General features: G+C 42.1%; 1 protein-coding gene and 1 long non-coding RNA gene across 5 annotated transcripts in view; one reads left to right on the top strand and one right to left on the bottom strand.

Annotated features, from left to right (window-relative positions):
- The window catches only part of LOC146357128 (uncharacterized), an 87,255-nt gene extending 83,176 nt beyond the window's left edge, over positions 1-4,079 (top strand). The window contains exon 3 of the long non-coding RNA XR_014788651.1: positions 3,980-4,079. This is a non-coding gene — a long non-coding RNA (uncharacterized LOC146357128). The remainder of the gene's footprint in view (positions 1-3,979) is intronic.
- A 1,148-nt stretch (positions 4,080-5,227) lies between these two features.
- The window catches only part of FOXN3 (forkhead box N3), a 231,973-nt gene continuing 209,897 nt past the window's right edge, over positions 5,228-27,303 (bottom strand). For all 4 annotated transcript variants that reach the window (XM_084841072.1, XM_084841062.1, XM_084841081.1 and 1 more), the window contains one exon: positions 5,228-14,139. In XM_084841072.1, coding sequence (XP_084697198.1) covers positions 13,572-14,139 — 568 coding nt within the window. In that variant the 3' untranslated portion in view covers positions 5,228-13,571. The remainder of the gene's footprint in view (positions 14,140-27,303) is intronic.

Genomic DNA, 27,303 nt, shown 5'->3' with positions numbered 1-27,303 from the left:
AGCAGGGATGTTGGAGAAATCTCTAATGGATTCAAATGAGTTTGGATGTCTATGAATCTGACTCATGGACTTTTTTTTTTAACTTGCAAACAAACAAAATCTTTGTACAAAAAATCTGATTCCATCAACGAGCAGACGATGGAATGAAAGATGCCTGACAATCCGCGAAACACAGATGGACCAGGTTTAAAAAAATCAGTACATCCCTACCCACAAGCAACAACAGACCTTGCAACAGAGGTACACACATGGGAAACAGCCCCTGTGGCAGACCCAGATGCCAACTCTGCTGCCTTGTCTATTCTGTCAACATTATTACAAAGCCTAATAGTGTCATCTCCCATGACATAAATCAATAACAAATGGACACAAATCCACCATCAGGAATGGCAATGTTCAGAAACCTGTGGGGGAATATTTCAATCTCCCAGGACACTCTGTCAATGACCTAAAGGTGGCCATTCTTGAATAAAGGAATTTCAAAGATATCAGTGCCAAATTTCTGAACTACAGTTTATCAAAACATTCAACTCTATTTCCTGGGTTTGAATAAGGATAAAAATGTTGTTGTTTTTATCGCCCTGCATATGCTAATCGGCCCACTGTTGCAATAATGTCTGTGTTATCACCAAATGTTTTTGTGAATGGCAATTTTCACTTCGTGCTTTTTGCATTTCAGTTCCCTCTGGCAACACAATATACATCCCCTGCCACTACAGCACGTGTATATAAATGTGCCAATATGAGGTTAACAAATCATGCATCTGATGAAGTGGACAGTGTCCATGGAAGCTGATGCCACAGCAAATTTGTTAGTCCATAAGGTGCCACAAGACTCTGTTGTTTTCACATTTTTGTGTTGTTGCATACTTGCAAGGAGATTAAGATCCCAACCCCAGTTTTAATTACTATTTTCATACAAAAATAGCTGTATGCCATTCCATGGGACCTTACCAGAATGAAGGCCATATGGTGGCCTTATTCTCTGCACATCAAATTATTATGCCAACCACCAATAGTTACCATTCACAACGACTAGGATTTTGTGAAAGGAAACACATTGGGGAGGAGATCAGTGCTATTATATCATCAACCCACTGAAGGTAGACAATCCACTTTTTACTAGCAGCACTGTCACAGTACATGAATTTTACTGCAGCCAGATTTGAAAGGAGTCACATAACAGGGCAGATTCTGCTTACTCTGGAAAGGTAACATCTAAGCGATGAGTGATTTCATTCACGAAAACATCAGCAAAGCTCCAGCCTTGCCCTGTCTGTTGTCTTTTTCTGGTTTAACAAAAGGCACAAACAGGACCCCAGTATGGCTTGACATTTCAAGAGGATCCAACATCCTGAGAAGATGTAAAACAATTTGGTTTGCAAATAGGTTTACTGTGGAAAGCTATCCACAGTTCAGAGCAGAACTACAGCAAGAACAGATCTCTGTGGGCTATTTGTGCTGGAAATAGTGTTGTGTATGGCTGCAGGAGAGTGTTCCTTGAAATGGATATAGGAATCCGTGAAATCAGGATATGGATACTTCTCTAGCCTCTTGTTTAGCTAATATTTACAGATGAGACCTAGAGGCCGGTAGTAGTAATTTCAATGACTTTTGATAGCTGGAGGCCACTCATTACTGATCACACCTTCCAACAGGGAGGGAGGTCAGACAAGTGTTCTGCCTGTGTTCATGAGGTTGGAGAGAAACGGATTGAAGCTGGAAGGGAGCCAGCAGCCAAGGCAAGGAAAGGACCAGAGCTCAAGTGGTAGAACGTGTGCTACTACCAAAAGTATGAAAAAGAAACAAAGATCAAATAAATGCTTGGATGGATTTTATGTCAGAGAAGCACGATTTCTGTTTATAATGCCTTAATATAGTAATTGGAGTTGTTATTGTTAGTTATCAACTTGGTTTCAACTGTTTTCTATTTCGATGTGGGTTGTTTTTATTTTGCAAGTCGTTTTGAGTGCTTGTTGTAGAAAAAGGGGTAAAATATTAAGATAAACAAATAAAAACATGAATCTGCTACATGTCTGGGATAACTGGACAAGGATGGTGTTCTGTGTTTATTCTTCATACTGTAGATTAAAAATGTAACTGCTAAAAGATGCAGACCTCTTCCCCCTCACAGCTTTGGTAACAAAAATGGGGTACATCAGGCATCCATACTCCACTGGTGTCAGAAACTTCATGTAAAATAAGTTTTCACAATGTGACTTCATGAGTTGTCTAGCTTGGCCCAACCATCATCATTTCCTCTATTCCCAATATACAGGTGGCGAGTGTCATTGCTTAAGTAGCCGAAATGGCACCATCCGCACACAAGACTTGCGCATTAGCAGATGTAGGGGAACTCCACATTTAGCAGAAATGCCTCCCTCTTTTTTTTTAGAACAAAAATCAGAGCGGGAACAGTTGGAGATCTGCTACTGGCTACTGAATGCTGACTGACTGTGGGGGAAAACCAGGAAGTAGCTGGAATCTTGGACAGCTGCACTCCCCACCGCAAGTTTGTACTGTGGGTGCCTCTTTGTCCTCTTCTAAATCTGGAGCCAAGATGAAAATCGTGAAGCACGCAAGAGGCAATTGGTTAAAGCAGAAGCAGTGATATAGTATTGCAGGAAATGAAGGAAGGCTCCATAGACCAGCTAAGCACATCCACAGCACATACAAATGGGTTGGAACACAAGAATATCAAAAGAGCCATGCTGAATCAGACCAAGGGTCTATCTAGTAGAGCAGTCTGTTCACACAGCGGCCAACCAGTCACCTGTAGGAAACCCTCAAGTAGGACAGGAGTGCAACAGTACCATCCTGCCCATGTTCCCCAGCAATTGGTATACAGAGGCATATTGCCTCTGATACTGGGGGTGGTATATAGCCATTGTGCCCAGTAGCTGTTGTTGGGGTTGGGCTCTTTTATAACCTCACCTGTGACATGCAGCTGCTGCTGCTTCTTCCACCAGGGCATGTAGCCGCCATCAAAAGGGATACTTGTGCTTTTATTGTTCATTTTCAGTTCCTGTATTCAGGTGATAATGTCACACCAATTCACAACTTCCAATGTTAATGTTTCTGAGCTCTCTAAACTGGGGTCCCCAGCCTTTTTGGACTTGTGGGCATATTTGGGGATTTGAAATACTGCTGTGGGCACCACCACAAAATGCCTGATCAATTGATCGCCACTTTGACATCTACCTGTCACATCTATGGATCTTAGGCTGTGTCTTGTTCAGCAAAAATGTCTTGTTTCATGCCTATTGGACACTGTAATGTCTCTTTAATAAGGGAGTATCTAATTCGGCTAACCGCTGGCAGTGCAATAAAGCGAATGCTTCTTTTAAACATGTTCTGGCAATGTCCAATAGTTGCTTATTGTTGGGAGGAGGTTATCATACAGATATATTTTATACTGGAACAGTCTTTAATATTCACTGATGCATACGCTCTTTTAAATTAGACACCACCTTCAAATCGAATGGACAAAAATAATTTTGAACAGTTTTACTGGTGGTCACAGGTATCATGTTGGGGACCTCTTCATGGGTATCACTGGAGGTGCCGGGAGGCACCATGGCACCTGCAGGCCCCCTGCTCTAAATGCTCTCCACTTTCTACTGTGGCCAGTGCTATTCCCAAAAGATGGCAAGGCAAATTGCCCATGAGTAACCAATGTACATAGCTATGACACTACATCTACTCCTAGGTATAGAACAGTTCTTAATCTCTACACCATTGCAACTTAATAGCTCTGTTTGCAGACACTATCATTTGAATTCATAAAGTGACACATGAATCTTAAACAAAGAGTCTTGTGGCACCTTAAAAGACTTAATACATTTCTTATGGCATAAGCTTTCATGGGCTACTGTAAAACAGTAGTCCATTACAGCTGACTGTAGTCCACAAAGCTTATGTCACAATAAGAGCACAGTTCTATGTATGTTTATACCGAGGAAATCCACCTGTGCCTTAGGTAACAATGATGACTCCAAGAGAACCTGCAAGCAATGAATCTGCTCCTTCACGGGGAGTGCAACCCCATCCAGAACAGGATGAACACCCTCCATCCAGAGGTTCTATCTCTGACATTCCTAATTAAAAGGTTCAGGTAACAAATTATGTGAAAGACATCTGTCTGAGACCCCGGAGAGCCACTACCAGAGTTTGAGGAGACAATAGTAGGGACAATAGTAGGCTAGAACAGATGGACAAATAGTCTTATCTGGGATAACACCACTTCCTGTAATGGTGCCATTTATATGAATTGGCACCTCCACACAAGGGATGTAGATGTGGCCAAATTAATTCTGGTGAAGGGATGTAGTTCAGTGGTAGAGCACATGCTTTGTAAGCAGAAGGTACCAGATTCATTCCCCTGCATCTTCTGGTAGGTCTGGGAATGACTTCTGTTGGAAACCTTGGAGAACCACTGACAGCTAGTGTAGGCAATATTTCGTTAAATGGACCAATGGTCTGATTGAGAGACCTGGTTCGCATGATTAAACAACCCACAGCTTGTTAACCATGGTTTGCTCAGGAGTGAGTAGAAGCAAGTTGGGGAGAAACAACCCTGAGTTATAACCTAAGAACAAACTCTGGGTTGTTTCTCCCTCAACAACCTAGAGTTCTGGGTTCAGATGTCATGGAGAACCCAAGGACAGAGTGTCCCTGGGTTGTTCAGCACACCAAAAGTGGGTGAGTGGTCAAGAGCCAGCATGGTTACTTGCTCCTGCTTTCTCTCAAACTGCCTACAGTTAACAAACGGTGAGATATTTCATTTTACAAACTGGGTCAGCATAAGGCATCTTCTCGTTTTTCTTTGACTCAGATTAAAATCCTAACTAGAGAAAACTTCCTGGCCTGCCCAACTACCCTCCCCAAGCCACTTTCATTTAAACAGGGTTGTTATAAACAAATTATATATAACTTATATAGTTATAAACATTTATAAACACATAGCTGCACATAACAAATCCTTGAATTTCTTCTTGGAAAAAGGGAAGATGACAAATGTGATAAACAAGCCAAGTCTAAGCCTGAACAGTTCTTTTCAAGCCGTCCTTGTTTGGGCTGTTTATTTGAAGCAGGTCCTGGTATAATTTTAATTTGGTAAGAATATTTTAATTGGGTAGCTGCTTCAGTAGCATTACCTGCCCCAAAGAAGGACATGGTAGAATTTTAAATCCCTGAATGAAACAAAAGCCAACGCCCAGAACAGCAGTTATTCAATTGATGCAACTCAGTAATTTTTATTGCAACTGGAAGACAATACATCACAGAAACTTTATGGTAGGTTTTGGGAAAGTGTTATTTACAATAATAACTGATGAAAGAGTTTGTCTTTGGCAATATGATTACACATCAAGAAACGTAAAATGCAAGTATGCCTCTAGATCAACATTTCCCCCCATATTTCTGGCTGATTGCACTTGCCTTTCGACTGCTCATTTAGGTAAACACAAATACAACTTAACATCACTGTTTATGCCCCCATCACAGTTCTCATTTTATGTTAACGAAACTGGCAGTTCCATACACCTAGTACAGCATTTTTTTTTTAAAAAGGAATAAAAACAAAAAACAAAAAGAAAAGGAAAAGAAAATTGGCTTATTGCTGTACTAAATTAACCTATTGGCCAGTGAAGGTCTCATGACCCCTAAAGCATTGATATTGTACTTATTGGTCTTTTGATTGCTTCATCACTTTTTTTCTGCAGAACAAAAATATTTCAAAAATATTACAGAAGAGTATAAAAACGTACAAGTTCGTAATGCTTTTCATACACACAGAAATCATTCCCCACCCCCATCCCTTCCAACATTTGACACCAAGGCAGACTGAAGTAGTGAGTGTGTATAATACAGAAGTGAAACCAGGATCAAACAATTGTTTCCCCCACAAACCTACTTCAAAAAAAGCTCATCAACGAACTTTAAAAAAAGAACACTACCATATTAACATTTTAGGCAGGAATTAGAGAAAAAAAAATCTGGGTTTCAAGCCACAGTCACAAATGTCCAACTTATAAGATATATCAGCAGCATTAGAAATTTGCATCCAGTAAATGATACTGGCAATACAAATGTCCTGTTCCAACTTCTGCACAGAGATATGGTGGGAAAGCATGTAGGCAAGCCACAATTCTTCCCAATTCAACAGCCAGGGCTACACTTATGTGCTGCCCTTGTAAAGATGTGTACATCCTACCAATTGCTGCTTGGGATGTAGAGTGGCTGGATTCTGCTCTTCCTTCCCCACCAGAAAGCTGATTGGTGGCATTCCAGCTTTTTAAAAAAAGCCTAAGTTTGATCAGCCTTGGTTCTTCTGTGCATGCCCCCGTTGGAACCAAAAGCTTAAGAGTGGTTCTTAGCACTGTACTGATTCTATTAGAACTGCAAGAGCAGACACCCCTCCCTGTACTTATCTGAAAATACAACACAGTGAAAAGAAAATGTATTTTAAATATGGTTTTGAGTGCTAACAACCTTGATAAAAATGAAGTTGGCTTGACAGGATCTATGAAGAAGCCTGTATTAAACTTCTATAAACTTTTATTTCGTAATTTTAAATGTGGAGCAAAATACAGCACCATAGACACGAGTTTACCAAGATTATTATTTTTGGTCAGTGAAGAAAGTACTTGTTTGCTGAGTTGTGGAAAGGCTGCATGGACGTAGTTAGCACTGTAAAACTACTGCCCTGACAATTCTGCACTTTGATTCAAGAAAGAGTACCAAAAAGGACGCCCCATCCTACCAAAAAGTTTTCCCACCCATTTTCCCACTGAGAACTAAAATGTGTGAGGTGAGGGAATAACAGAAGCACAAACAAAGGTATGAGAAAAGTTCATATAGGTGGAGGCACAGAATATTGCGTAATCATTATAAAATCTAGCTTAAAAAAAACCTACACCAAAACTATAGATTTGTAGGAAAAATAAAATGGGTGTTGTGAACTACAGGTTTTTATTTCCTACAGTAGAAAGCAAGGAGATGGGCAAAAAGCTATCACTGTAGCAAAGTATTAATGTATATTACATTTTAGTATAAATAAAGTCATTTAAATTAGATCACAGTGCTGCATTTATGTGCGTAACAGTGTTTTACATATTACAGGGAGACTTGTGAAGAACACTCACAGACGTAACTACTACTCAACCAAGAGGATGAATGGTTTTGGTCTGAGGATGGAAGAATACTTTAAAAAACTTCACAAACCTGTAAATAATAAATCCAGTAGCCAGACAACTGAGTTTCACCTTGCTTATTTTCATTTTGAAGCCAACTGCCTTTATATGTGACAACAATATTTATTAACCTCAAGACCATAGTGCCTTTTTGCAGGTGAAACCGAACCTAATAAACTGCCCGTGCAAAGAGCAGTACAGCTTTTGATTTATTAGAAGAGCCTCAACTTAGTGCAGTAAGGGCACAATCCTATGCATGTTTAGACAGAAAGAAGTCCCACAACTCCCTAGCATAACTTTTTTCTGTCTAAACACGCATAGGATTGTACCCTCAGTTATTTGGCTCTCAAACCACCTTTCTATTCCCCAGTTCAAAGGCAGACAGTCTGAACAAGTGGGAAAAACAACTTCTGGCAAGTCCACATGACTGAAACCCAATTCTCTTCTATGGCAGCTGACACTCATCACCACCACTTTGCCCATGGCATTTTACAAATAGGGATGTCACCTCGCTGATCACTCCTCTGTCCAAGGCAAAAGGGCAATGTGTGAGCAAAGACATGTGACTAGCAAGTCTCAACATCTGATCTAAGGTTCACAAGCCTTGCTGCATTATGTTGCCATTCTCACATTAGATCTGTGTCATTTGGGTGTCACTGCCCACAAAAAAGGAGTGACTTGTGGATATGCCCACATCAGTCTCAATCTGTGCAGATGAGCCTCTGTGTAAGCAGAGCTATGCTCATTCAATTCTGTACTGGGAACAGCTCAATGTGCAAAACACAAGCCTTTGACCAAGGAAGGAGTGAATGAGACAGCTCTTGTTTCACTAGCATAGCAGCAGCTTCATCACCAAGGCACACCTTGGGGAGTTCTGAATTACAGTGTCTAATTCAGAGTGCATCAGAAAACATGGTTCAATGGCCCACTTGCACAAAGCAGTCAGCATCAAGTCACTGAGAGAAAGGTCTGTTATTGTCACTTCTAACAACAGATTTACTGGGGATGTAAAGTTGGAATTTGATAAAAAAAATAATAATAAAGGAACCCATAGAGATCTTCAGGCTTTTTGGCTTGGATCCAGACTTCGTTCCTGCTGGTGACTTTTGCCAACTTCCCTTCCCCTTGCAACCCCCTGCCCCCTTCCTAAAATCTGCTCCAGAAGTTTGGGGGACCCTCCAAAACAATGCAGGTGGTGGCACTGGAGGCTGCAGGGGGAAGGGGAAATGGACAAAAGTCATCCCCATTTCCTCCAGTGGGATCCCTCTGCTGAATCAAAATCCTTCCATGGACAGAAGGGTCCGTTCCATCCATGAATGGTGCTTTTACGGAAGGTGAAATCTGGATCCAACCCTAAACATTTTACTATTTTTGAAGGCAAAAGTCTACATTAAAGTGATTTTACAAAGTCCAGTCCTTGCAGAGGTGTGTGCAGAACATATGGTGCAGAAGTTCAGTAAGTGCCCAAGTACATTGGGAGTAACACAGGAGCAGTTGGATGCATCTGCCCCAATCCAGTGGTCAGTTACAGTGAATACGCAGAGCCACCCCAACACTGTGCCACAACACGCTCCGCTTGGCAAGGACCCTCAGCATCCTACCCAGGGATCCTGAAGGCCAGGGCCTTCTGATACATTGCCCCAAACCAAATCACCCCAAAGGTGGAGAAAGAATGCAACAGCAGGGCCTCACAGCAGCTGGGTGCCCCAAGACAGCTAGATGAGCTTTCCTCAGCCTCAGTGGCAGTGAAGGACTTAACTGGACTGTACACTAGGAGCACACAGGGAAGGGCCACATGGATCATTTGTCCAACCATTACCTGAATCCTGCAACTATTTGCTGGCTGCGAGTTCCAAGGGTCTGCTACATGCCACTCTCCTGCACTTGTTGTGCCCCCTCCCCAAGCCTTCTTGTTTGGCTTAGTAAATCCATGGCTCCCAGTAAGGGCTCAGATAAGCCTTTGCCTCGGAATACCATCAGGGCTTGCATGGTAGCTGGACCATGCCCACAATTTTCAGGATCCAAACAACTAAGAGGAATATAAAAATACATTTTTCAACTTTACCAACACTCCTAGCTTGCAGCTACTTCCCACAGTAGAATTCTCACACAAAAATAATTTGTCAGTAAATATATAAGTTGTCATGAATTCTGTGACTTGGGAGTTTTTAATTCCTCAACTAAACTCAACATATTTTGGGTGCAATCTTATGCATGTTTAGACAGAAAAAAGGCTGGGGCATGCTGGGAGTTGCGGGACCTTTTTCTGTCTAAACATGCATAGGATTGCATCCTTAGGATCTTTAATAACAATAGCCCTGCTGAAAAATGAACATAGAAAAATGAACCCTCCTCTCATCACTGTTTTCAAAATGGCTTTGGCACAGGGGTATGAAGCTCAACAAGTATAGAGGATACATCCCACCGCGTACTGAATGGACATAACAGCATTCGTGTAGCAGAAGTTTACAACTGGACCTAAATGCTTTAATTTCAGCTTGGCAATCAAAGTAAGAAGTTGGCACCGCAGAATTTAATTTTATTTTTGTGTGTTTTTTTGTTTTTAAGATGACAGTTTGTCAAAGTGTCGGTGTGACAAGACAAGCCAAGATTTCAGCAGCCTATCCAAGTAACTTGTAATAAGAATTAGGTACTTAATTAAGGTACTGAAGTGAAACATTCTTTGCACCGTCCCTCCACCCCCAAATGTAACCTGATATTACATTGTCAATCAAAATGCTAGTGTAAAAGAGTAGCATTTTTGTGCACAAAATATTTGTGCTAATAACAATGGAGTATATATTCAGAAGGAACCACTGAAGCAAATGGTGTTATTTTGGTTATACACCTGTCATAGACAAAATGTATGTATGGCATGCCACCAGTCAAAGACAGCCTGGAAGACAGATTATAGTGACATATGAATGATTTAAAATGCACTCAAGGCATGAACAGTAAGGAATTTCTTCTAAACAAGCTTCATTAAATTGACTGGAAACTCTGCTCCTGTAGAAACCTCATTGAAAGGACTGGCAGTTGTGAAAGAGGCTTGCACACCTTCAATTCATGTTTTATGGGGCTTGTGCAGAAGACAGTCCCAAGGACCTTGTCCCCATAGAATGCATATGGGGATGAGACAGGTGCAACGGCCTGGGGATTTGTAATTCAACTTTCAGTGCACTGCTGCATGTCAATGGTATACACCAACCTGGTGCTCTCTAGATCTGTTGGACCACAACAACTCCCATTATGCCCAGCCAGCATGATGGGAATTGTAGTCAAACACATCTGGAGGGCTGAAGTGTTGGGGAAGGCTGCTGAACAGGTATATTTACCAAAGGCTAGGCTGCCAAGATACAGCATTGTTTCAGAAATCAACAGCTGCCATCTTAATTTCTTGCCATTGTGGCAAGAAGCCAGAGCTTAAGCAGACACTCTCTGGATCAAGGGTTGGCCCAGTACAAAGCCAATATTCCAGCCAAGTCTGGGATTTTAGCCTCTCTTGACCACATTTCAATTCGCAATTCAGAAAAGTTCCTGGTCACAATATAGACTTCAACCTCTGCATCATGCTGTGTACCCTATTGTCTCTATACAGTACTTACTGAGAGTAATAACATTGGCATAAGCACAATAATCAGACTTCAGAATCCTTCCAGTTCTGGTCTGAAAGGCCTTATGGTGGAATATTTATTTCCTTCCACTAAACAGGCAACCACATATTTTTATGTTTCATAACATTTGCTCAGGCCTGGTAAAACCCCATAGCAATTACAACAAGGATGTATATGGCATTCTTGTTCAGAGAGAAAACGCTCATTTATTGACATGGTTTCTTATCTCTTTAGCTCTTAATAAATGTTGCTTCTTAAACCAGTGTTACTTTTTTAGGAAAGGAAGGGCACAGGTACAGAATTCATCCCATTTATATGTAAACGGAAACTGTATTGACAAAACTAGAAACACATAAGTTGAACTTGCTGATGGATCTGTGTAATTTCAAGCCTGATTCTGCACTCTGTATTTCACAACTCTGTTGGCGTGAGTTTCCAATTCATGCTGTATATGCTTCCTGCAATAAAATTCCCATGTCTGCTAACTGATATTGCCTAAAATGTTTTTCACATTTTTTGTTAGAGTCCCCCAAGCCCCAAAGCAAACCCCCCAAACAACACCACAACCACTTATATTGAACGGAAAGCTGCAATTAGTCCATTGGAGCCTATGGCTGGGATCCAACGAGTCCCTTACACATAATGCTCATTCATGGAGGGATTGACAATTTCTGCAGACTGTCATGCTGTCCCCCTGCACTGGGAATTTGGGGGGGGGGGAAAGGCTTATAAATAAGCAGCCACTTGGATCCCAGCTTGCAAGTCTGGAAGTCATCTCAAGATTATGGCCTTTGATACCAGTGTTGAGGTTTTTAAAAAAATAGTTGGCCTTATTGCAAAGCCTTCGATCTGTTTATGGGATTGCTGCTGTAAAGCAGATATGGCCATAAACAAGACACTTCTTTACCATACATCTCTAATCACTTTGTGAATACAAATAAAAGCCCTTTCAACACTTGTTCTGTCATGGCAGATGAGCAAATCTGTGTCATCATTCTCCCCAAACCAAATTCCAAGTTCTCTCCCCTCATGCCCCCAGCTCCAATTCAATGTCTCCTCCTGGAGTCTTAATCATACACACTCACTACTTCCTTTGCCCTCAAAATTATTGCGTAATGTTAATACATGTAAAGACAAAGAAAGGACAAACGTATTCAAAAAACAGAGAAGTAGGGGAAGGGGGCTGAATGTGCAGACAAGGCAATATAATTCAACCATCCAAGCCCTACCCGAGCATGAAGTTTTATTTTTTTTTCATATTGCAGAGTAAGTTCCCCAACAGTCAGTATTTGTCCCTGAAAAAGGTTAAACCTTAAAAACACCTGCTTCCAAAAAAGAAAAAAAATGAAAAAAAAAATAAAAACAACCCCCCCCCCCCCCAACAAACTAAGCCTATGGGCTTAAAAATTAGAGGCATAGCCTTTTCTCTATTTTTCTATATTTATATGAAAATAATTCATGCTTCATGCTAAATACATTATTTACCTTACAAGAACTTTTGTTATCTTTGAATTAAAAAGGGGTTTTTATTTTGTACTCCCAAGTCCCGCCCAGAGAGGAATCTATGTAATGTGGATCAGAATTTTCTGCTGGCTACAGTGGTTACAACTGGAAATATATTGTCATTTTTGCTCAGATGAATCCTGACTGATATTAACTGGGTAGGAGCTCTATGTAATATTATTTTATATTTTTGCCCAACCAACATGGATTTGTTTTTTGAAAGAAAAAAAGGCAATATAATACTAATGGCAGGTTTTGTAGCATGTTTTTTTCCCCTAGTGAGATCAAATCTTTGTGACCTGTAGAAAAGGTTTCCTCATTTTGATCCTCCTTAAATATCTACTCATAATTTTCTTTAGACTTGATTGCTTTTCACTCAGGCAGTTAAGAACTCATAGCTTGTTTTCCCATAATATTTTTGCAGGCAGTGCCAATCTTCAGGCTTATGGCTTTTAAAAAAAAACATTCCTTTAATTTAAATATAGAAGACAATTAATTGATTAAAGAATATCACTAATCCCCACCCTACCCCCTCCATCCCTTTCTCTTTATTTCACTGGAACTCATTGCATACACAGTTCAGTTTTCCATAATTTAAAAGTTAATAAGTCTTCACATTATGAGCCATACACAGTACATGAAGCACTAATAGTTCATTACTGTATGAGCAGCTGTCTCTAGTGGCTATTCCAAGATTTCTATGGCACAACTGCAAGCGAATGCCACTGTATGATCCTTAGTTTTGAGGACAACGTATGGGCCTCTCACTTCCCACAAACCTCTAGACACGTTCACACCTAAACCCAATCATAAGGCCTTTTTGTTTTTGGAATTCTAGGAGCCTGGCCTGAACAATTACCAAATTAGCCAATTTCTTCTAAGTATAAGAGATTTTCAAGTGCCAAATTTTATTCCCCTCACATTGGTGATGTCACAGCATTTTCAACCATGCACTTCTGACAAAGCTGGAGAAAGCAACGGCAATTTTGGCTTTTACTTTCTTTCTTTTTTGTCTTCATGTAATGAAAAGCTTTTGTAAAATTAGTTGAGTATCAGTATGAGTTCTATGGCTTCAATCTCCTTTAAAAAAAAAAAAAAATCTTAAGGGTTCCAAAAAGAAACAAACACAAAAAGAGAGAGAAAGAGAGAGGGGAAAAAAAGAAAGGAAAACTGAACAAAGAAAATATTTGTTGATATTGCCACAAATCATTAGAATTCACCTGACGTGCTGAAACGAAATTGTTTTATAACAATTCTAAGTTCAATCAATGGATTTGTTCTCGTTTTTTGTGGTGTCCTTTTGCTCTTTCTGCCCCTTTGCCGTCCGATTGGTGATGTTGTTCAAACAAGACCGAATTCCCGCCAAATGCAGGAGTGATCCGGCTGCTTCTTTCATCTCCTCATCGTCACTTTCCGGGGGTTTCTCTGTACGTCTCTTTTTAAGAGGCAGTGTGTCACTTGGTACTTTTTTTGACTTCAATAAATGCTGACGTTTCTTGTGCTGAGAGGCGTACCCACTATCAGCCAAAGAATCCTTGGTCTCTTTTCGGTTCTGCCTTTTGTCCTCCTCTTCTGCCTCACTATGGCTCTCATGGCTATGGAAGCTGACCTCACTGCTTTCGCTACTGTCCCGGCTGCCTTTTATAACAAATTCATAATGGTCATCAGCAGAGGAAGAAGAAATGGAGTCACTAGTGGGCGATGTGCTCCTGTGGTTGGAAGATTTGGCACTGCTATAGTTGTGGTCCTCCTTTGGGTCACCACTAACCACTGGGGAGCCACAGGATTGCTCAGTGTCTGTCCGCATCCGGCAGTTTGCTATTCCATTCCTGGAGGGGGCAGGAAGAAACACACAATCAAACTCCCCTGAAAAAGCATATTTTTCTATACAGAAGTATTTCTCTTGCATATAAACAAGGTTAATATTAAAGAAAACAGGCCAAACCTCCAGCTTCAAAGGCAAAGGAAAGCACCATGTGAAGTGATTGCAAAATGGTGGTCTCTTCAGCGCTCTCCTGGAATCAAACATAATGCCTGATCCAGACCTCAATCAGCTTGAGGGAAAGTGCACTGCCTGTGTCAGCAGCGGTGGGTATGCCATTTCGTTGGCTAGTGGGGTCCAAGAGCTTAAGGTCTATTTGAAACTTTGGGTAAGTCTCTATTATTACTAAGGATGCACGATTCAATCTGCTTTAAAAAATCAGTAGATCAACTGAAGCTTTAGTTGACTGATTGGTGGGTGCAAGTATGATTCATGGAGGCCAATTATTAAATGGTTAAGCAGAGATTAAAGAGAACACATTTATTTTTTTAAGTCATTTTAGTTCTGGTGTGTAACTGCAGTAAGGAATGGAAAAGTGAAAATATTAATATGACCTTATTTTCTCATAAAGAATGGTAGGCTTTTGGTTATTAAATTGCAAGTTCTCACACTTACCTCAAAAATAAATACACTGAAGTTAGGGTAAGAGGAAAAAGTATTAAAACTTTATTGATTTGTTGGTTAAAAAGTATAACAATTAATAAAACAAAACAAAAACCTTAATCAGCAGGTGGTCCTAGCTATTACATCAGGGGTGGGAAACCTCAAGCAAGGGGGCAAATCCAGTCCTCTGGGGTTCTGCCTTTCCACTGGCCTTCCCCCCTTTCCCCCAACCACTGATGGTTGGTGGTTTCTCTGCTTTCGTGCAATTTTTGCCATTGTCAGAGGTTGAAATGCCTCTCCTAAGGCTTGGTTACAGGGAGTAAGAGCTTTAAGCTAAAATATGCTGGTATTTTTTGTTTTTTGACCCCACCCACCACTGGAATGTGGCCCCTGAGAGCTTCCCTGAAATTGAATTTGGCCCTCAGGCTGAAAGCGGTTCCCCACCACTGTATGACATATTCTATACCTGGTCCATGCAAGTAACTGGAAGACTTTATAAACATTTTTAAGATCTTGTGTGCCATAAGAATGCTAGCAATCTCAAACTTATTAAGCCCTAGCATTTATTATTAGCAATACTGTGTTAATTCCGACCCCTTCCTCCAAGGAACTCAGAGCAGTGTACATGGTTCTTCCCTCGCCGTTTTTATCTTCAGTACAATCCTCAGAGGGATGTTAGGCTTAGAGAGAGAGCTTGGCCCATGTTTACTCTGAGAGCTTCACGGTCAGTTGGGATTTGAACCTGGGTCTCCCCACTCGTAATCTGACACTGTAATCACTACACCACACTGATTTAATTTAGAGATGATTTAGTCCCAGTGAAGTACACCTGAATGTGTGCTGAAATTAGTACAAGTCCAGGAAATGCTGTTTATCTGGGTTGGGGATGAAGCTGTAAGACCAGGGTGGGCAGACTTCAGGCTTGGAGGATCTATTTGGGGTGGGGGTTCCCACTAGAACCTTGAAATCCACCATCCACAGGATGGTGAAAAAGACAAAGAATTAGAGCCCTGAATTAAATTCTGAGCCCTGGAATTTGTTTTGAGTACCAGAACTGAATGGAGCTCGCAGTCCTCCCACGTAAAAATCTACTCTTTTTTGCCCCATCCTTTCTTCATTTTAGCAATAAAATTGGGAGTACCAGGCAGGGAAAGAGTCATTTTTGTGGCTATCAGAAGTCCTGAGTGATCTACTGCAAATCACCCACAGACCTGCCAGTAGACTGAGATCTATCTTCCGTCCACTGCAGCTCTAAGACATAGTTTCAAAAGCAACTTGCAATCAAATGTTGATTTTTCTTCCCCCGAAAGGTCTGCCTCAAAAAGGGAGAACTCACTGCTGCCCAACATAGTGCAGTGGCACAAAATATGCCAACGTGACAGTACCACAGGCAGATTACACTATCAAGCCACAATGGACCAAATACCAGATTGTGCACACGCGCACAGAGTTTTCTCTGCCACCATTCAGCATAGTGCAATTTTTGAACATGTTGCGGGGGGGGGGGGGAATTCAGCCACTTTTTAAAATATTACAGACAATCGAAACCCATCACATACAGGACTTTAAATACTCTGTACACTTGCAAGGGATTCTCCACAGCACACAGAGAAGATTCCACTGATCACAAGAGACCAGGTAAGCCCCTGGGCACAATGAACTCTTCATGGATGTCTGAAATGCTAGGATCCAGGGCTGTGCTTCAATAGGCATTTCACAAGACAGTTTATATTCTGCTAGATTGTGTGTGTGTGTGTGTGTGTATACACACATTTGTATTTAATAAAATATTTTAAAAACTTTAAAAAATAGGAAAATCTGCTTTCTATTGTATTTTCGCAACACAGCAAGCAAAAGATATACACAAGTATTACTTTTGAGTCGTACTGCTGATTAATCCACATTAGAGGCAACACAGGGATTAAGAACATAAGAGCCAGGTTGGATCAAAGGCCAGCGTTCTCTTCCCTCAATGACCAATGAGATGTCTCTGGGAAGCCCACCAGCACAACATGAGCACAATTACAGCACCCTCCTGCTCATTTTCTCCTGCAACTGGTAGCCAGAATCACACTGCCTCTGATATTTATGTATTATTAACATATATATGTCACCTTATCTGCGAAAAAGCCGTCAAGGCTGTGTACAACAATTTAAAACAATAAAAATCCTGCAACAATAAACACAAGAACATTAAAAACATTAAAAACATCAAAAACTCACATTGTAAAAGGTAAATTGAAAAAAAATGTGCCTTTGCACCCTTTCTAATACTTGGAGGGCGCAATCCTATCAGGATAGGTGGCTGCCTCCAAACTCGGAGGTGATTGTCTATGCAATGCAGGGCAGGAGAAGCACGGAGGGGATCGTCCCCTCTGCGCTTCAGCCACCCTGCATTCGTGGCTAGACAGCCGATTTTGGCTGTCTGGCCGCGGGAAGGCGGAGTGGGGGGGCGGCGGATGCATAGGAAGCGTCAGAACGGCACTTCCGCCCTCCCCACCCTGGCACGCCCCCAGGAATGCCCCATTTTTGCGCTCCGCGCTGCCTATAAGGCAGCGCTGGAGGGGGTGGAGGTCAGTGTTCAGGGAACCGACCTATCCTATGGCTGTCTAGCTGCTGACTAGCAGCCTGTCAGGAGGCGCCCTGGAGGCCTCTTTCAGTAGACTCCAATAGCCAACTCAAGACACAGATGAAAGGATTCTTTTCAAGGCTTTAATCCTTTTACAACTTAATGACTCTTTCAGATGCTAATCACCAGCGACTAAGCAAGGAACAGCAGAGTGGCCTATGCACCGAGTAGGCAGTTGATCCCTGTTTGAAGGAGAGTCACTTGGGGACCCTGAACTTATGGGATAGGGAGAGATCCTCCCTCTTTCTCTTGGGTCCATGGGAGGCGGCCGTTGCTTGCACGCCAAACGGGCGCTACGCCTCCTTTCCGTGCCCTCCATCGGTCATTGCTCCCTGCGTCTGCGTCAAGCGTCTAGCAAGCCCCCCTCCCGCACTTTCTTGCTGCCAGGGTCACTATCTATCGCAGGAATGCCGGCAGGAGGAATCTCTGCCAGTTGCTGTGCCTGTGAGGGATGAGCTGGCTCCTCTCCCACGGATTGCTGGTCCTCCTCAGAATCAGAACTGCTCTGGGGTTCTATCGGCTCAGTTTCCACCCTGACACAGCCATAGGATTGAGCCCCTAATATTTTAATTGGTTTTTTTTTTTTTGCATGTTATTGCTGTAAGGGAGGGAGGGCTTCTGCACTGAAAGGCGGCTAAAAAATGTTATAAATAAATAAATAAAATAAAGGTCAAGAGAGTGCGGGCCAATTGCAGTTCTCGAGGGAGTACATTCCACAGTTTTGGAGCAGCAGGGGACAAAGCCCTTTCAAGTCTGCCCAACAAACACACCTCTGTGCGTAATGGTGTCTTCAAAAGGGCCCTTCCTGCAGATCTTAATACTCAGGCAGGTTCATAGAGAGACAGGGGGTCCCTGGAGGTAAGTGGGGTATAGTGGTTAGAGTGCTGGGCTGGGACTGTGGGGAGGTCCAGATGCTAGTCCCTACCCAGCCATAAAGCTCACTGGGTGACTTTGGGCCAGTCACTGACTCTCAAACTACCCTACCTCACAGGAGTGTTGTGTGAATAAAATGGAGGAGGAGGATCATGTGAGCTGCCTTGGGTTCCTTGCAAGAGGAAAAAAAGGGGGGATATAAATGTAATGAATAAACAAATAAAACAAGCAGCCATCATGACTAGTAGCCATCGACAGCCTTATCCTCCATTAATTTGTTTAATCCCTTTTTGTTTTTTGCTGCAACAGGCCAACATGGCTACCCTTAGGAATTTGTTACATAAATCATAGCTGTTGTTACATCCCCAAATTCATTAGCCTGAGGTATGAAATAAATATATTACTTATTTTACACTAGAGACATGTATTAGGAGAGGAAGTTGTGATGAACAAATCTATTTCAGTTCTGTGTTACTTCCGCATCTTTTTACCCATAATTCCATTCCATTTTCACATTAATTTGCAGTATTTTTAAAGATTCCTCTTAGTACATATTTAAATATATATTCTCTCTCTCGACACACACACAAAGAAATGAGATTGGCTTAAACCGCCGAGGACTGCATTGCAACAAAGAGGTACAAAATCTGGTGGATAGCTAAGTTCTGATCGGCACATTAGTCTGAGAGGAGCAGATTAGGGCATTTCATACAGGAATTTGTAAAAGATCAATTTCTTTAAACATCCCTATCTACAAGTACAACACTAAGAGTGGTGGGGCTTCTAGTCAAAATTGGGTTTCTGCTTCATAAATACTAACACAAAATAATCATGAAGAACCTGTTGATGCTTCATGTTAACTCAAAAGGATTTTCCTGAAGAATATGGGAGAAGATACATTCCCTGTTATGCCTGTTTAATAAAGTGAGGCCCTGTGATTTACAAGTGTCCTAAATTCCGCCACACTTGATTCTCAGTACTCAGCGGATTATATGAGTAACCATTGTCGAGCTAAAAATGCAAGGCATTTCAGTGACACTTGAGAGGAGCCACTCCAAGCATTAATATCTTATGACTGAGAACGTTGTTTTAAGATCATTAGAATTGCTGCACTATGATGGATTACAGACTGGGCTTACCATGGTAATCAGCCATTACCATGGACCACAGGGCTGCCTTCCCCAACTTGCTGCCTCCAAATGTCTTGGGACTTCAATTCCCATCAGCCCCAGCCAACATGATCGATAGTCAAGAATGCTGGGTGTTGTAGTCCAAAATGTCTGGAGGACACCAGACTGGGGAAGGCTGCCACAGGGAAACTGCACAAGAATCCGAGAGAATGTGCGGAAGCAGTCCATTTGCGTCTTACGGAGACTGAGGCACCATGATGACCAAGTAGCTTTGCCTGAGCCATCTTAGCCAACTGACACTGCTGAACCCGTTCTTAGCAGTACTACAGGAAAATATTGGGAGCGCAGGGGATGAGACAGGAAGAAATGGAAGATAAGAGGCAAAGAGGATAAATGAGAAAGGATAATACCTACTTTACATAGTAGGTATTATCCTCTCTCATTTATACATGAGCTTTGTCTTTATCTTTTCTGAAACCTGTTATTGTCTTGGCCATCTCCAAAGGCTGCAGTCTTGAAAGGCAGCTAAGAAATGCATTAAATGCATCACCACCACCACCATCATTTAATGGCAATGAATTGCACGAGTTGACTATTCATTTAAAGAAAAAATATATACACTACCCTAAAAACAAAAGAAAAACTTGATGGTGGCTTACAATAAACAGTGGCAATCTAGAAAACATCTGCTTCCTTTGCATTAAATCTGCTACTTGGTAATTTCATCATTGTTAATGTAATTAAGGAGTCTTCACCATTAGGGTAAAATGTTCAGTGTTGACTTTCTTGGAACAGCCAACCTAATTCAGAGATCCATGTGTCCTCAGCTACAGGTGAAGGAGTTAGCACATGCACTGGAGACCTCCACTGAAATGAATGGGGAAGCTGTTCCAGCTAAGGAAGCTCCAAGCATGATCAGAACTCCTGCACTTGCCATGAACAGCTAAACTGGGGCACAGGTTATTCCTAAAAACAAAATGGGATACAATACTACCCTAAAACGTAGGAAGAAAAGAACACCTGCAAATAAGACAGACAAGTGGGACCCCCAACAAAATGTTACAGTTTGGAGCGCACCTGTTCAGTTTGGAGTGCTCCTGTGATTCCCCTCCTCCAGGATTCTCAATTTCCTGGACTGGTCCTGGGGGGAGGGGCATGAAATCTGGCCCTCAGACTCACAAAGGTTCCCCACCCCTGATGTAAAGTATGCTGCATAGATTCAGAGTGGGTTCCGAGCTGTAGGGTTTTATTTCTACATGTTTGCATGCACAGCATAGTCAGATAAATATAATACCATAGGCTCAGTTCAATCACTCCAAATCATGGTTATGGAAGCTTGGTGTGAAGCCTCAATTGACAAGCCATAGTTAAAGCCATAGCTCCCCCTCCAAAGGACGCAAAATCATAGAAAGGGGAGTGCTGAGCTGATAGAAAATAAAAGCAATCACTCTAAAGCAGGGGTGGGCATAAGGCAGATCTCCAGATGTTTTGAACCTCAACTCCAAGAAGCCAATGGTCAAAAATGCTGGGAGTTGAAGTCCAAAGCCTCTGGAATTTAGTTTTTGCCCACCCCTGCTCTAAATCATGGTTTGCTGACCACATGGAAAACCAAAGTAGACAATATCTCCAAACAATGGCTTGCCTTTCAGTGTTTGAGAGCTCAAACCATGGTTTGTGTTCTAAATGCTAGTTAGTGTAAACCATGGTTTGATATGAAGCCTCAATTCAACGATCAGATGCACTCAGATACGACACTAAGTAACAGTTTAGCATTATGTGTATGAGTAGTCACAAGCCTCAGACTGCATGTTTCCTCTTCCCTTTACACTACCTGAAGTTAATGTTAAGGCATAGTTTGCTGCCATGTCTGCTGTCATGCCAACATGGCAAAATGTGGTTTGCTAAAGCCATACTTTGCTATTGTGTCCCAAACTGGCGAACTGTGGCTGTGTTCAGACACAAAAGGAAACCATGGTTTGCTACTAACTGTGGTTAGATGCTTCCAGCTGAGGTATGTAAGGGCAGGAGGGAGTGTATTAGTTGCACAGCCTGCAGTTGTACATAACACTAAAAAATTGATTTAGATAGATTTAGTGTAGCCTTTCTCAATCTGGTTCCCTCTAGATTTTTAATTTTTTTTTTTTTTTTTTTGTAGCACACACTTCCATACCAGTGGGCAGGTGTTTTTAACCTCCAGTGAATAGAGGACAAAGCACAGGCTATTCCAGTACAATCAGAAAGCTAGAAACATAAAAGGAATAGAGACTATGGAAGGAAAAGACTCTCCAGTGGTGGTGACCTGAAACGTCTGTGCCATGTTGTTTTCTTACCTGAGATCAACATGGCCTACATGTGCAACAAGTGCAAGCTGATCACGCTGTTGGAAGAAAAAGTAAGAGGACTGGAGCGGCGAGTGTTGACCCTCCAGGGAATAAGAGAACACAAAGTGTTCTTGGACAGAATGGTGGAACTACAGCAGCAAGTGAAGAACAGAAGCTAGAAGAGCATCAGCAAGCTGAGGCAGAAGAGGAAAATGTTGAGGTGAGGAAAAATGCAGTAGAGGATGCTCCTTGGGAAAGGGTGACAGTTAGGAGCAGAAGAACTAGAAGCCACTCTACGCCAGTGGAAGCAGTGGAACTATGGAACCGTTTACAGGTACTTGAGGATGAGACGAGGACAGCCTGCAGAGGAAGAATTACAGGGGAACCTGCATGAGAGTGAACTAGAGGGTGAAGGGCAAGCAAGCAGAGGCAATGAAACAAAGGCCTACAACAACAACAAGAAGAGTAGAAGTGGGAGACTCCTTGCTGCATGGGATCAAAACCCAAGTATGTCGCGAAGACCCATGGACTTGCCAGGTATGCTGTCTCCCGGGAGGATGGATTAGAGACGTGACTGAAGGGTTGCCTACACTCATAAAGCCCGCTGACAGGTATCCCTTTCTTCTCATCCACGTGGGAACAAATGATACCGCCAAGCGGAGCTACGAAGAAATCACATCAGACTTTGAAGCTTGGGAAGGAAACTCAAGAACTCTGAGGCCCAGATAGATGATCAGGGGACTGGAAACAAAGTCCTATGAAGAGTTACTAAAAGAACTGGGCATGTTTAGCCTTGAGAAGAGAAGACTGAGGGGAGATATGATAATGCTCTTCAAGTACTTGAAAGGTTGTCACAGAGAGGAAGGCCAGGATCTCTTCTCGATCATCCCAGAGTGCAGGACACGGAATAATGGTTTCAAGTTACAGGAAGCCAGATTCCAGCTGAACATCAGGAAGAACTTCCTGACTGTTAGAGCAATACGACGACAGAACCAATTACCTAGGCAGCAAGTGGGCTCCCCCACTCATTCAAGATGAGGCTGGACAGTCATCTGTCAGGGATGCTCTGACTTGGATTCCTGCACTGAGCAGGGGGTTGGACCTGATGATCTTATAGGCCCCTTCCAACCCTACTATTCTGCGATTCTAGATGTTTTCGACTCCAGCTCCCACCAGCCTCAGGCAGCTTTGTCTACAGTCAGGAATGCTGGGAGTTGAGGTCCAAAACATCTGGAGGGCACCAGGTTGGGGAAGACTGGTTTAGTGTTATGTCTGAACACAGACTTCCTCAATATTGATAAAGATAGCTCCTTCTATTAGTTATTCAGTTATACTTTTCAAGTAACAAAATCAACAATACAGGAAGATGGCAAGATTGCCAAGGCTAAATTTTGATACTGAGACTATTTTCTGAGAGATAAACACAACTGTTTTAAATCCGTACAAAATCCCAAATTTCCATCCTTTCTTGCTCAATATAATTCAATGTTTCTTAGACTTTAGGGGGTAGTTCATGATCCATAAATTATATGAAGAACCCAGCAGGGGAAAAAAGACAAAGACAAAGCTCTTTCAATTATTAATAGCTAAATGCAATGCCATTCATGATTGTGCAGCAAGCCAGCTGCATTCACTCCGAGTTGGTGTCACCACTGCAGGGGTTGTCATTGAACGATGCCAACTGCTTAAGAGAAGAAGTCATCCATATTCAAAACAACTGTACGGTGAATTTATAACCAGCTCCTTAAAATAATTCATTAAGGGGGAAGCAAGAGCTGCCTTTGAAGTGGCAGATTTCTTAGTTTTTAAGCAAAATCTTTACATTTGGAAGATTAATGCTCAAGATTGCCACAATTTAGGGGAAAAAAGATTTAACTTCATTTTTTTCTTTACTAGTTCTGGCATACAGCTGAAGTCACATGGCTCAGTCAAGAGCATGTGCCACTGAGCCTTTGCATGACACCAGCAATAATAGTCTTGCTCCAAGGAAAGAGACTGAGCACAATAGGTGGGAATCCACACAGCATGGCAGACTCTTCACGAACGAGGCATTTCACGCTTTACAAATGAATTTGCATTTTTAAAATCTTACCAAACTTGTTTAGACTGCAAAGTTGTTGGGTTTTTTTTTTTAAAGCCAGCTTGTCTTCTCAAATCTAAGACTGTATTTTCCTTTAAGCAGGTGAATAATTTAGGGTAAAGTATTTCAATTGGGTTTTTTTGTTTGTTTTTTTTACAAAAGGCAGTCAGAAAATAGATTAAACTCTGATCCAAGGAAGATGCTTGCCTTCTGCTGAATTCACAGAGGTCCATGTCCCCTTTCTCCCCCTGGGCTTAACAGATGAGGAGTGCTGGGAGGAAGGATCACCTGTTAGACCATCAGGATGGGGAAATAGGGTGCCTCCATGGACAGCGCTAGTAATCTGTTACCTGGCCTGCAGCCAGGGGCTGGATGTGGGGGTGTTCTTTATAGCATTCATAGCATTGGCAGCTGCTACTTTCAGGTTACGCTTGGGAACAAAGGAAGCTGCCTTATATCCTTGCTCCTTGCTCACGGACTCTCTGCCTGTCAACCAAGCAAGTGGTAGCAATGATAAGAAAGAGGATGCAGAGCAATAGTGGCTGGTGGCAATGGCAGTGAGAAAGTAGACTCACTGAGGAAGGGGGCCCATTGAGGGTGTCAAAGACCCTCAGAAACCTGGAGCCGGTAGGGCTTACATCAAGTCAGATTATTTGTCTGTCTAGCCTGGTATCCTATAGTCAAACCCCGAGAGCCACTGCTACTCACAGGGAGAGGTCTTTCCTAGTACCTCCTACCTCATTCTTCTGTAATGTGTCTTTGGAGTCTTAGGAGTTACATTTCCTAACAGCCTCTGCTGTGACCCGAGTGTCTCTGAGGGTTGCCTGTTGGTGAGGGAGGAGGGCAAGGACTGAGAGAGAGACATGCACAGAGACAAAAAGGACTACAGCCCGGGAGCAAGTTTGGGAGAGCTGATGGAGCATCAGTGGGGACTCAGGGGTGGAGAAGATGCTTTAGCAGTTTGGAACAAACAGATTTCTGGGACTGTTAAAGCTGTGCAGGCCTACTGTTTAACTGAGAACCTGGAGAAAATTAACTTTAATTCTGAGTCCATTTCTTTTGTGTGCCACTCTCTTAAGTGGCTGAAACCCTTCCCTGTTTACTTACCCCATAAAGTCACCTGTTGTTTGTAGCTAGGTGTTTGCATGACTGCTGGAACCCACCAGGGTTAGTACAGAGGTTACTAAGTGCATTTGGCACTTACCTTCAGTCCTGATTATACAGGAATGCTCCTGATTTATGAATTCATGACACTTTGAACTGGAGATGCCTGGGACTGAACCTGTGACCTTCCATGTGCAAAGCACCTGCTCTATGACTGTGCTACGGCACCACCTTGCTGAATCAAAGAGATGCGTTTTTTCCACACTGAAGAATATCTGAAAACAAACTTGAGAAAAGTTCTGCTGGAAGGTGTTGGGGATAGAAGCAGGACCCTGCACTTTTATGGGCGATGGTCCCATGTGATGAGCTCTCAGAACTGTAACTTGGAACATGTTACCAGCAGAGAATTATTCTCAGGCTTTGGACTGGCTTCACCCACCTTTGGTTGCCACTGGACTCCCCCACCCCCAAGACAGGAAGTGCTATAAATAGCTTCCAGTTTGGTAAGGTGGCCATTTATGCATCAACAAAAAAGAGGGCAAAAGAGAGCACTTATCTGCATAAAAATCGCACATGCTAATGTATACGTACAGATGGAAATTTAGAAATAATTATTAGGATTTAAATAAAAATACAATACATTTCACCACAGTGTGGAAGACTATGGACAGGTGGTGACTTGTGTGCCTTAGCATGTGCTGTTAAGGTTCTGCACCAGTGTGCTGTGTTGTTGTTGTTGTTATTATTATCTTGCCTTTTTCCCAATACTGGGACTCTGATGGGCAACTTCGACAAGCTCTTCCTTCTGATGGTTCTTGGACTGGGCAGCCCTTCAAACAGATGGTGCCTTCAAAATAGAGGGCAGTCCTTCAAACAGAAGACAGTCCTCTGAAAAAGAGAACATGTGGCCACCCTACATTTGGGCTGGAGCCTTGCCTGAACGAGGTTTTCCCTAGTGTATTTTTGTGCATCCCTTGGCTCAGGCTTCCTGGTTCAACCCCTGGTTTCTTTCAACTCCTAGCTTCCTTCCTAGCATGATAGGGTGGGGATTGTATGTAGTGGTCCCTCTCTACAGATTTCAATAAGACTCAAGTGTACTGTTGCATGGCAAATATTATGATGATGATGATGATGATGATGAATACTGTGAATATTTCAGCTTTGCTGGTAGATTTGGGATATTAGCAGCTTTGATACCTGATATTTTTCCTCAACTATTTCTGTGCAGAGATGTGGAAAATATTCCATTTGAAAATAGCAGAAATGTTCTCAGGCAACTCTGGTACTAAGGGAGTAAATTAACACAAAGCAGTATTCCCTCACATAATCAGATCCTATCCCAGAGGATCAGGGAGTACAAATCAATGCAACTAAATCCGTAGTACTATTGGCAAGAAAAACTTACAGGAGGGATTTTACAATCATAATTATATATGCAAAGCACCACGGCAAATACAGGCTGCACAATGTTCTGCTAATGAAACAGTGCTTTGTCTACGATCTGAACAGATCTAGCATTAATGCAAAGGTGTGTGCTGCCAATGATGAGAAAAGTTCAACTCTGGGAACATTCATATTTAACATGGAGGCTACTTCCCACATGCAGTGTTCCCAAAGGAAGCGCCATGCTTCAACCTCAATATTTTTCACTGAACTCTTTTAATTTTCCAGATCTATTCATTTACAAAAAATTTTTACTGGCTTTCTTTTTTGGGAAGCTATGGTCACTCACAGATGGTGTGCCACCAAAATCTGCATGTGTCTGACACCTACACTGATGTGTGCTGTGATTGTTACTTCTGCTTCAGTGCTTCTGGCCATAACAGACCAACCAAAAAAACAAATTAAACATCAGCAGATGAAAGGGGATAAAGAGTGCCTTTATGTTTTAGAGTTATTTTGCTTATTGATGAACTAATGTTCAGTTAGGCATAAAATAACGACATGAAACGCAGGCCCTAGTGTAAGGAGTTAGTAAAAGGGTCCCTGAGCCAAATCATTCCTTTGGTGCCAACCCAGAGGCAAAATAGGAGCCTGAAAGCACCAGCATTGAGGTAAAAGTGGGAGTGAGGTTTTGGCTTATTTACCCCATCCTCTTTTCCAACTGGTCCTCATATCTATTTTGTATTTATTATTTATTAACTGCATTTCTTTATCACCTAATAGCCAAAGCTCTCTGGACAGTACACGAAATAAAGGCTAAGACCATGAAGTATACAAGTATAATAAACTTGAAAACAAATTAAAATGGCTACAGAATATAACCTAGATAAAACCAACAGCAGAGGACGATAGCAGTGCAAGGATCTGAAAAGCACTAAACCTTTTTTCAGAAGTGAAAGATTAAAAATGCCTGGGAGAACACAGAGATCTTCACCTGGCATCGAAAAGACCATAACACATTTCCAGGCCAATACAGGTTGAGGTCTTT

The sequence above is a fragment of the Heloderma suspectum genome, chromosome 1 (genome assembly GCF_057233095.1).
Source record: "Heloderma suspectum isolate Gila_16-S chromosome 1, 16-S_ref, whole genome shotgun sequence".
NCBI lineage: Eukaryota > Metazoa > Chordata > Lepidosauria > Squamata > Helodermatidae > Heloderma > Heloderma suspectum.
Note: the sequence above shows the minus strand (reverse complement) of the source record. Positions and strands in the feature narration are given on the sequence as shown.